Source organism: Eurosta solidaginis, chromosome 5 (assembly GCF_040869045.1).
Source record: "Eurosta solidaginis isolate ZX-2024a chromosome 5, ASM4086904v1, whole genome shotgun sequence".
Taxonomy (NCBI): Eukaryota; Metazoa; Arthropoda; class Insecta; order Diptera; family Tephritidae; genus Eurosta; species Eurosta solidaginis.
The window spans coordinates 257368856-257381389 of record NC_090323.1 but is presented as its reverse complement, the minus strand read 5'-3'; the positions used below and the strand labels follow the sequence as shown (position 1 = coordinate 257381389).

The window sequence follows — 12534 nt, the reverse complement described above, 5'->3', positions numbered from 1 at the left end:
CATTTTCCTACATGGTGATTTTCCTTATTTTGTCTCCATAGCTCTCAACTGAGTATGTAATGTTCGGTTACACCCGAACTTAGCCTTCCTTACTTGTTACTTTTTGATTTATCTAAATTTTGAATAAAGGCCTTTGTGATAGGTTAGCATATATATATACCAACATTCATACATCTAACAGAAGAGTGTTATTCTATTTGTTGTTGGACAGCTAGGTACAGCTGGTAAGTTTTTCTTTTATCGCGAGTTTCAAAAACCGGTTCCCCAAAGTTCCCCATTTCCGGAATTCAGGAGGAATTCCGACTTCATTTGTCCCCGCTCGAACAACATTAAAAAATTCGACAAAGTTTTTCGAAAATTTCGTAATGTTTTGAAATTTTCTTTGAACTCTTTTCATAATTCTGTAGCTCAGTCTAACGAAATACAAATTATAGGACCTCGAAATTCGTATTGACTTTTTTAATTTTCCTCGGTACAAGGTGTGAACAGTTTTTTTTTCTTTAATCAGATCCAGAGTCCTTCTGCAGACTCACAAAAGCACACACTACGGAAACCACAAGTATCTGTGAAGCCAGGCACTTCAGGCAACACTGGGAAGTTTTTCCAGGGTAACCTTTCTAATATACGGAACATTTTTGTCTAGGATATCACCCAAGTAAATTAAATATATCCTTCCGTCGGTTTTGCGAGCTGGAGGAAGGAACGCCGATCCACATACTCTGCAAATGCGTCTCCCTGGCAAGGACGAGACCCTCCGATCTAGGTGGCGTGACTTCTTATAGCCTCGTGATGTTGAAATATCAAGCACAATATATCCAAATAAGGGTCTCAGCGCTTCGAAGTCTAATAATAATAAAATAATAAGCAAGCAAACTTTTAAGAATGCCTTAAAATGGGGCCTGTTTGAGGTTTCTTTTTAAACACGCCCGTTTTTAAACACAAAAATCAGATCAGGCGCTATTCAGTTGAACTCCGGCACAGGGCGTTTTCGAAGGAAGAAGTTTTGAGGTAGTTTATAATGTTTGTAGTATATAATGAATGACACTCCCTGAGAGAGGTGCAAATTGTATCGAAACGCGTAAAAGATTAAAACAACTTTGTTGTTGAGAAGACACCAACAACGCAAAGCCATTCGGTACTCACCTGTACGTCATGTGGGCACAGCCACTGAGATTCAGCAAATCATGTAGGTAATTTAATAGTTTTCTCGCTTTTCTCTATAGCCGATTAAAAATTCACCAACATAGTTTATCATTTTATTTTATTTATCTGAATTCTGAAAATTCGTCTTTAATTAAAGTCTCCTATCGCATTAATGAAAAGTTAAGTTCTATCTAATTAGCATATGCCTTCATATTATAAACTTAATTTTGAAATATGTGTATATTATTTTTACGCAAATTTCAGTAGAAAAACTTATATTTTATATAAAAATGGTGTTTCTGACAATAAATATCCCTATTATAATCACAGTCGCAGAATAGGAATTCACTAGTTCTAATATAAAAAGTTAAACAAATTAAATATTCGCTTCACACTTAAAATTAATTATTAAATAAGTAAACTAGGTGGTATTATACTCTAATTGTAATCTAATATTTATATATACATCTAATACTACATTATCGTATTAGGTATTCACATTTACAGTCTCATTACATCAACCCCATCATTTTCATATTCTGATGCAGAATCATTTGATGAACATCATTGAAAACTTTTCGTACACAACACGTATCCGTGGCCACCGTGAAATGATAATAACATTCACGCCTAGAATAATCAACATTATTTCGAGAATTACGTTTAAATGGTTCATGTGTAATATCAATCAATTTTTGTTGTATAAAACGTTTCGTCCAATCCGATTCACTAAAGTAATTTCCATCTTGTGTTGAGTTACAGAAATCTTCGAATTCTGGAAAATAGTCAACGATGTGCTTGCCAGCGCGTATTTTACGCTCCATCACATCGTGCTTATTCAAGAAAACAATGAAACCAGCTGTGGCTAGAAAACGATTTTGCCAAACACTACGAAATAAGTTGAGTGCTTCTTGTAAACGATTTTGACGTGAATCTTCACGTAAACTTTGATCAAAATCACCACATGAGATAAGAAAGAGTACCGCTTGTATGCCTTCAAAGACTTGTATCCATTTATTGCGTTGATCTCGCTGACCACCAACATCGTACATGCGAAACTCTTGCACACCACCACCCATTGTGCGTGGCACTTTCACTTTGAATGTGATCTGGTGTATGCCGGTGGTGATTTTACGACTATGTAATATATCCTCGGTGGATGGTATGTATTCGTGATCTGAGATGCGTTCGAAATTGTCGAGAAAACTGTACGAGAAAAAGTGATGGAAAAAAGTTAGGAATTACGTTCATAAAATTTGTAGGGCTAGAAAATACTTACTACTTCGTGCTATCCAGCAATGGGAATTCATTGGAACGATCAAAACACGTTCTTATGCCAACATCGTTCCACAAGGTGATTATGTGATCGCAATATTCCTGCAAAAATAAAAAGATATAATGTTGTATACTATATCATCTTAGTCTTTAAGTAAGAAATATTGGTTAAATTACGTATATCTAAAGTCGCGTGTGCTGATTGTGGTAGCTTTTTTCATGCCTCATGTGCAAGTATTACTGCTGATGATTTGGACTATATGAAGTCCAAGAACATTAAACATCGCTGTGGTGCATGCACTATTTCGCGGCGCAAGTCCATACAACAACAGCCATTACCAGGTTTTGTGCCTACTGTTGCCATGGATGGGTCTGCTACATCAGGATCGAAGTCTGCCGCACAAACATCCACCAAACCATCATCAGCGGCGCTTGCTAAACAAAAACAGCTTGTGCTCAACAGCCAAAAACAACAAACACAAAAGATCATTGGTAATAATAGCGACAACTTACATAAATCCACAAACAACAACAGCAATATCCTCAATGTAAACCAAACGGGTCAACTCTACCGCCCTCAACAAGAGCAATTGCTATCAAGTCAAACCAACACAGGTACGAAAGAAGTAACATTGCAATTGCTGTATGAAGAACACGTGGGCTTAAAGAAACAAAACTCTGATTTCCTCAGCATAGTGAAGCAGCTCAAAGAGGAAAACGCAAAATTGTGCGATAGAGTGAGCAAGCTGGAAGGTTTATTGAACTGGAGAGAACAGCAACTGTTCAGCAGTGCTGTGGACATTGTTGGTGTGCCGCAACTAACAAGTGACAATGCAAGTGAAGTCACAAAAAATCTTTTAGGCTCTGCTTTTGGCATAACTGTCACTTCTGACGACATAAGCAGATGCTATGTAAAAAAAATAAAGCAGGGAACTGAATCTTCTCATTTGAGAAATGTGGTGCGAGTGCACTTTGCTTCAGTTGAAATGAAGAGTAAAATAATGTCGAGCAAACGTAAGATGAAGAGAAAATTAACTACCGAAGTTCTTGGTGATACAAACAAAAGCAATATATTTATTAACGACAGTCTCACCAGCTACAATCGAGCTCTGTTCACAGTGGCAAAAAAAATAAAAAAAGAGAAAAGTTATAAATATCTGTGGGTTAAGAATGGCAGTATTTTGATGAAAAAGGCTGATAATGACGTGGTTGTCTATTTAAGAACTTTTGACGATTTGTCAAAAGTGAGTCAGTTTTCCTTTTTATTTCTTTTTATTAATAATAATTTTAATGGTCTCTTTCGATTTTTTAAATAATAACAGCCACTCCGTAGTCAGCCCAATCAAAGATTTAAATTTATTATGTAATACTAGTGACTCTTTTGTTGTTGTCCATCAAAACATACGCAGTCTTCGGCAAAATTTTGATTTGTTGCTCTGTAATTTGGTATTATTTAAATTCAAACCGGATTTAATTTTTGTTTCCGAAATATGGATATACTGTTACGAAATACGTGAATTTACTATACCTGGCTATACTTTCTTTGCAAATACAAATGACCGATATTCAGCGGGTGGTGTTGGAGTTTTTGTAAGAAGTAATTACGAATGTGAATACTTAGAATATGATATTACGAGTGCTGACATTTTAAAGATATCTTTAAGGTTGGATTCCAAAGTTTTCAGTTTCATATGTGTCTACAGGCTACACTCGGTCGCTGTTCAGATATTTTTGGATGAGTTTTCAAATCTTCTTTGCAGTGAAAATTCTGGTAACTTTTTTATTCTAGGTGACCTTAATTTAGATATCCTCAACATAAATGCTATAACTGATAGCTACCTTATGCTTATGACTAATCATGGGCTAACATCCTTTTTAAATGAACCTACTCGTAGTGTTTCTGGGAGCTGTCTCGACCATGTATTTGTTCGCAGCAGCAGTTATATATTTAATATTGTTACTGGTATAAATCTCAACCTCAACATTACAGATCATTCTATGACAGGCTTAGTAATAAACATTACACGTAAAAAAACAACCCCGAATAGCAGTAATGCTAATTCTAAATTCACCAGGATTAATTTCGGTTCCCTCAACCAAAGCCTACGGTTTGAGTCCTGGGACTTAGTTTATGCTGAAGATAACGTTTCTGTTGCATACCAAATCTTCTTAAATATCTTTATTAGCCATATACAGGCAGCAAGCTTTTCTTTCACTCCACCTAGGTCTGAAATAAAGTTGAAGCCTTGGATCAGCCAGCGGTTGGTTAAAACCATCCGCCTTAAAAATAAGCTTGGGAGAAAGTGTGCTCAATATTCGTCCAATACGAGGATTCGTAATCGGTATAGAGGCTTATGTAAAAAGTTAAGGAAAGAAGTCCGTTTTGAACGCGACAGTTTCTATAGAAATGAGTTCAGAGCATCGCATGGGAACCCAAAGAAGGAATGGAAGGTAATAAACAATATTTTTAATCGGGGTTCTAAATCAGTCGACTCATCAATTATTTTATTACAAAGTGGTGTAAACATTTCTGATCCCAAAATTGTAGCAAATCTCTTTAACTGTCACTTTTCTTCAGTCGGTCTAACTCACACAATTGCAGGCACATGCGAAACTTCGATGATTAACCCTATATTTTCGACCTCAGGCAGCAGTTTTTACTTTGTACCTTTTACCGGCGCTGAAATATTAAAGGCAGTTAATTCTTTAGATAACTCCAGATCGCGTGGCTCTGATGGAATTTCCAATCAGGTTTTGAAAAATGTCGCTTTAAATTTAGTCGATATTTTAGTTTATTTGTTTAACAAAAGCATCTTTTCTGGAATTTTTCCTACTGACTTGAAATGTGCTGTAGTCATTCCCTTATTTAAAAAGGGTGACAAAAAGGATATAAACAATTACCGACCAATTTCTTTGCTCTCTTCCATCTCGAAAACTTTTGAAAAGCTTGTTAAACGTAGAATTCTTGAATTTCTTAACAACAAAAATTTTTTCAGCCCGATGCAATTTGGTTTTCGATGTGGACGTTCCACCGAAGATGCCCTCTTGAACTTTTGTTCCTTTATATATAGCGAGTTAGACAAAAAAAAGAACTGTGCTGGCCTATTCGTAGGTATCACGAAAGCATTTGATATGGTAGATCACCAAATCTTGTTAAATAAATTACATTGCGTGGGCTTTCGTGGCTTTATGTATAATTGGTTGAAATCTTACTTATCAGGAAGAGCGCAAAAAGTTAAGGTTGGCAGTTGTTTCAGTGATTCTGTTACTATTGACCTGGGAGTACCCCAAGGTTCTGTCTTAGGTCCGACATTGTTCTTAATTTATTTGAATTCCTTATTTTCCTTGCCCTTTTTTGGGAAGGTTACCGCGTTTGCAGATGACCTTGCTATAGCCTATAGTTCAACGAACTATCTAGATTTGGTAGCAGGTGTCAACTATGATGTTCATCTGTTGAGAGTGTGGTTTGCTACACATAAAATGATTGTTAGCAGGAAAACACAGATGATGTATTTCGATTTACATTCAAAAATCTCTCCCGATATTGATATTATATTCCACGCCACTGACTGCGAACATTTTGCTCTAAACAATTTGTTGTGCTCTGGAACGTGGTATAATTCTGAAACAACTTGTAGCGACAAGTGTTTTCCAATTGAAAGAGTTAAAGTCTTCCAATATCTGGGAATTTCTGTGGACCAATCCTTAAGTTGGTCAACACATATTTCTCGCCTGAAGTCCTACATGCGATCCACGGTTCGCTATTTTTATAGTCTGAGGAAGATATGTTCAAACGCAACGCTTAGAACAATCTACTACGCGTTGGTTCACTCAAGGCTTCAATATGGCATATGCTGTTGGGGGGGTGCTTCTCACAATAATATCCAGCAACTTCTTATTACTCAAAAATTTTTCATAAGGAAGATATGCAACGTTAACCGTTTTCACCACAGCATGGACTTATTCAGGGAAATGAAAAATCTTCCGGTAAAGCACATGTACTATTATAAAACGTTAAAAATATTTTTTATTCGCTGTGGGTATTTACACAGCCTCGTCTCTGATAATTATAACTTAAGGCAAAACTCACTGGGACTTGCTGTTGTTCCCACTTCTCGTACTACTCATTTCAATAACTTCTTTACTATCGTTTCTTGTAAAGTCTTCAATAAGATACCTGCGACTATGCGTGTCATTAGGAATTTGCGAGAATTTTTAAAAAATGTTAAATCTTTTTTATTAGAGCTGTCACACGACGAGATCAAAACTTTGCTGAACCCTGTCACTTAGTGAACTGAAACCAAAATTGTTATTTTTAATTCTTTATTATTTTCATTATTTAACTCATTGAACTTATGGATTATCTTTACCTTCACCCCACACATATCGTACATGTTCATGATTATTAATTTGTGACGGCATTCAACACTAAAATTGCATACTATTTTACTGAATGCCTTAACTTTCTTTCATTTATTAATAATTTTTTAAGTTAAGTTCCTATTGTATACATATATGTAAAAAACTTATTGAAAGAATGAATAAATCTAATCTAATCTAAAAAATACTTTCACTAAATTTATTAGATTGACTATGTAGTGAACTCACATAGATACTCTTTGAATGAATTAAGCTGTAAACATTTTTCATTCGTTTGTTTAGTGAAATATTCTAAATAAAATAACTATCCCAAACGGGGTTTCTCAAAGCAAAATGAGATGGCTCAACGCGCAGTCAATGCCTCATATCCCAAGTACTCACCTCCAATGAGTATACAATAAGGTGCAACAGTGGGGTTTTTCACATAAAAAAATGCGCCAAGATCTGGCATTCCGGAATTATTGCATTTGTAATCGATTTTGAAAAAAAAGTTTGATGACGTAGCGCTTTTGAAGTTTTTCGATTTATTTCGTTTCTGTCATATTTCGCTACCAGTGTTCGAAGTATTTAAAACTATTACCTGAGTAAACGACTACGCCGGAGAAAAAATAAAATTCTCGGAGCACAGTTATTTTTTCTTCCTTTTTGAGAGCGGTTCGCCCATCAAACAAAACATCAAATTGATTTGGTGGCTTGGCAAATCCTTCGATTGTGTTTTATCTGCCTTATCAGATGCACATGGAGTCGGCTTATAACCTGTAGGATGTCTAATTAATGCTCCCATAAGCACACCATATTCTGGAAGAAAGGTGGGCTCTATCTCCCCGGATGTTTATCGCTCAAAAATATTATCCTTATTATTTTCGGTTTACCATACATATTTCATGCTCTTCTAATGACAGAAGGTTTCAAGACCGGGGCAGATTCCTATAGGAACGATAATGGTGACCTGGTAGCTGACGCACAGAGTGTTGGGGAAGATGAAACCGATACCCCGATTGCCGATGACGAAATACACGCTCCGGCATCCAGCTATGGCGAAGTGAGAATGGCAATATCACGGCTAAAAAATCACAAGGTGCCAAGTAATGACGGGACATCCGCGGGGCTGTTCAAACATGGAGGCGAAAAGTTGGTATAAGATAAAGAACCAAAAAAAGTGGGTCTTTCACTGAATATGCATAAGACGAAATACCTGCTGCCATCGTGGAATTTGTAGCCACGCCGCTTTTGACGGATATAAATTCGAGACTGGGAGGGATTTCGTCTATTTGGGAAGCAGCATTACAAGCAAAAACAATGTCGGCCTAATAAACAAACGGATAATAACTCTTGCCAAGAAGTGCTTCTTTAAGCTGTCCTGATGTATGGCTCGGAATCATGGAAGGTGTAGAGAGAAGATGAGATGGCTCTTGGGGTATTCGAGAGAAAAGTTCTCCGGAAGATTTATAGTCCAAACCGTGATGTCGACGGCGAGTATCGAAGGAGCTATAATGATAAGCTATATGAGCTTTTCGCAGATATGACGATAGTGCAGCGAATAAAAACAGAAAGCTTCGCTAGCTAGGTCATGTTATGCGGATGAACGAATATGCGCCCGCAGCTTGTAAGCAGAGGAAAGAGAATACCTTCACTGAGTTGGGAGATACAGTTTGAGGAAGCTTTGACCTCGCTTGGTGCCCCCAATCGGCAACTGTTATCGCAAAGCAGGGGTAACTGAACTCACTGACTCCACGTACTTCATTTTTATATAAAACTGCAATAAGTGCTGTATGCTGAATTTTGGCAGACTTTACAGATTGCATCCGGACACATATTTTGCTTACATTTTACTTACTTACTTAATTGGCGCTTAACCGCTTAAACGGTTATGACGGACCAACAAGGCGCCCCAGCAGCTCCTTCTCCCTGCCAACCGGCGCCAATTTTTCACCCCAAGGGAGTTTAGATTGTTTTTTACGTGGTCTCCAGCGGAGTGGGGCCGTCCCCTGCCTCTGCTTCCATAGGCGGGTTCCGATAGAAACTCTATCTTGTCAGGAGCGTCATCTTTCATTCGCATAAGATGCCCTATCCAGCGCAGCGTTTTAATTCGCCGGACTATGTTGATGTCTGCGTAGAGCTCGTACAGCTCATCGTTAAATCTTCTTCGGTAATCGCCAAAGCGTAGAGGTCGATAAATCTTCTATTCTCATTCCGTGCGAAAATTTACGAAAACTGTGAGTAAAATGTGATCAAAAATGTCTTTAGACACGCCAATTCATCTAGTCGTCACTTGTAAACAATCAGCTTTTCATACGTATGCTATGAAAACTTCAACCAAAAGATATTAGGTAGTAATACTATTTACTAGTAGGAGGTAAGAGCGGAGCAAAATACTGCGATTGGAATAAAGCCTGAGCACTGCGTCAGCAATGAAACATGTTGTCAAAAGCGTGACGTCACGCCGAGAAAATTTATTTCCCAGCCAACTATGATTTTTGTGCTCTCTCATTTATTAATGCGGGATGTGTTTATTGGTTCATGGGTTTTTCACATATAAATTAAGAAGCTTTATACTGTTTTCACACAGAAACTTAATGATCTCATTTCACCTGCTAATGAAATCGTAAATTTTTTGCTTTCACACAGAAGTAACTGCTCGATTAGTATGAAGGATGAGACAGACAATCATGGCGGAACGATACAAGGTGGGAGCATGGTGACATACCTACAAACAAAAAAAATTCCATGTACTTGTAAATTCGATGGACAAATGTCAAAATCGTTCTGCGCCGGTAGTTGATGTTACAAATCAAATAAAAAAGGTTATAATCAGCTGTTCGATGCGGCCACCTTGTATCGTTCCGCCATGCAGACAATGACATTTGCTTTGAAAACTAAGAAACGGAAACGGAAGCGGAACGCTGCCAACAGAGTTGCATTGTGCCTTTGACTTCATTAGGCATTCGATTAGCTACTAATGAAATAATAATAGATTCGAATTTTGCAGGGAAGATTGAGCTCAATAAGCGTCTTAATGTAGAAAATTGCCTTTATTATTCATTAAGCCGTCTGTGTGAAATTAGTATTAATGTCAGAGCCGCAATTGCCCTGCCCGAATTGAATATATTCCAAGATGCAAAAGAACAAATAAAATATAATAATATACAGTCCACTGAAACAAAAAATAATAAAATTATAAAAAACTTATTACTCGCCGTTCGAACCACCAAAGCTGAGCTTACAACCACAGCTATAGTCCCAGACGAGGGATGCTACGCAAAGCGTCGGAAATTAATTTGGCGTTCTCCTACATGTCGCGTAAGCGCATCGACTAATAATCAGCAGTGAATTATTTTTGTTTCCTAAATATTTTTCATTCCAAAACCTTTTCATCCAGAACCTTTTCATCCATCTTAGATATAGTCGTATACAGCCTTACTTCTCCCTACAAGCATCTCACATTAGTCTTTAAAACGGGCTTCAACGCTGCTCAAATGATCTCCGAAACAAATCAGAAATAATCATCAAACAGTCGCGAAACTAATCCAATACAAAAACTAATATGTTCCCGAAATAGAGCTGAAACGAACATAAATTATCTTCAATAGTACAGCAGTTATTTCGAAATAGCTTCAAAATAACTTGGAAATTATCCTGAAAATATCATTAAACAATCGAGTTGCTGTCCCAACAGAAAAACTGGACTATTTTATTTTTATTTTCAAATTTATTCTGCAAACAATATAGTCTTGAAACCATGAACCGCAAATACTATCAAAATTTTACCTGACCAGTCGCAAACATATTCTGTGTTTAAATACTGCCGAAATTATCTTCAAACGAGACCGTAATATTAACGAAATTGATGATCCCAAGGCAACTAGAAGTTAACTCTTAATACTACAAAAATTGGTGCGAAAGACATGGCTAGGAAACACGATGGAGAATATGAATAAAAAACTTGGCAAAAATTGTCGATATCCAGCTCAAATACGCTTTGTAGCAACCGCCCGATAATACTTGGGATAAGATAAAATTGGACCACCGCCACTTGAAAGAACGTTTTGTTTACATTATCTATTTGTTCATGGATCCGTTATGCTTTTAGTGACTGAATCATCTATGTTATAATCTGTTTAATTTGCTTATAGTTCTTAAAAGGTTAACAATCCATTGTTTCTTTAGTTATCTAACGAACTTTGCTAAGTATTTCAAAAACGATCTGGTCGCAAAAAAGAAATGTCTTGAACTAAGTTCATATAGAAATGATAAGGAGCTTATTTATTGCCATGTACGAAATGTGTGCACACTAGAAACTCATATGCACATAAATGGCGATGAGTCATTTCCTATGGTACGGTCGACTTTTACCATATGATTTGGCTTTTTATGAATTAAAAAACTTGAATAGGGTCTGCACACGGTGAGTCTGACTCGCGAGTCATATGTGTAGGTGCAGATACATTGTGATGAGATGCCAACTAACAGTCGACAACATAGTTGTCTTCTTTACTTAAGTCGTTCTCCACTGTAGCCAACTATGCTAAATACATCCATATATATGTTCGTATAACACACAAATTTGTTACTACCATGGCCTTCGAATTTGCACATTGATTTGGCGTATTTCCCAGACTTTGATTTATAACTGTTATTGATCGATGCAGAGTACTTAATATAAACTGTATTCAGCAAGCACGTAAATAAATTCGCAATGAAATTTAGTACAATAAATCCAGAATGAAATTAATTAACTTGATTATGATTATTATCAACAATAAAAATGAAATCGAGTTCAGACACCTAATATGTATGTATATTTATTCCCATTATCTTTATCTTTACTATATCTATATAAAATTAAAGGTCCAATCTTGCATAGAGCAAAACAGCCGACCCACTGAGATATGTGTGCCCTAGATTTCCATGGGGTATATTCTAATTTTTATAAAAAAATGTTTTACTAAAATTATAAAATTTTTTAACGGGATCGAGCCCACTTACCTTGCAACCATTTATGCTTTGAAAAAATAACCAAACGGCATATTACTCTAACCTTCTATCACACATACTCGTTTACAACACATAGCCTTCTTCTCTTTTATCGATTTGTTGGCGAGAGATCGAACTTGAGCGTTCTTGCTGAGATATCTTGAGGGGCAACCACATATAATGTATGTGTGTTTACAAATACCATTTTTCTGACTGCGAAAAGCATTCATGCAGTTGGCATTAAATTCGTTTTCTCTATTAAAGTTTCCTATATGATGAATTTCATGTCAAATCCAATATGCGTTGAACCCGACCCCCTCAGAATTTGATGAAATTTTGCATGGGCTTACATCTTACCCACTCAAACACAACCTCATTTTTAGAAATTTCATTTTCGAAAAATTGTGGGCGTGGCAAGGTATCGAAATATCCGAAAATATTAGAAAAATGACGATAATAGGTACTTTTAAAGTGTGATTACTACGGAATGGCTTCACCGATTTCAAGGATCTTCATACCATTAGAAAGGTATTGAAATAAGCTTTCAAAAAAATACACTGTAAAAATTTTTAGTACACTTAAAAAAAAAAATTTTTTAAATAAAATTTAAAACTGAAAAAACACTTCAAAGATCAAGCGATTTTGAAAAATAAAATTTTATTTTAGAAAGGTCTGTTTAATATATATAACATATCTGAATACTAAAATGGGATTTTTTTTGTTTTTTTTTTTTAGTTTTTTTAAGTAAATGCATCTCTTGGT

The 12534-nt window shown here is 36.3% G+C and overlaps 1 protein-coding gene across 2 annotated transcripts in view; it reads right to left on the bottom strand.

Annotated features, from left to right (window-relative positions):
- Nucleotides 1-1244: 1244 nt before the first annotated feature.
- Galphaf (G protein alpha subunit f) overlaps nt 1245-12534 on the bottom strand; it is a 32478-nt gene continuing 21188 nt past the window's right edge. For both annotated transcript variants that reach the window (XM_067790016.1, XM_067790017.1), the window contains exons 4-5: nt 2423-2520; nt 1245-2349 (exon numbers count right to left, since the gene is read on the bottom strand). In XM_067790016.1, the coding sequence (XP_067646117.1) occupies nt 1656-2349; nt 2423-2520 (792 nt within the window). In that variant the 3' untranslated portion in view covers nt 1245-1655. The remainder of the gene's footprint in view (nt 2350-2422; nt 2521-12534) is intronic.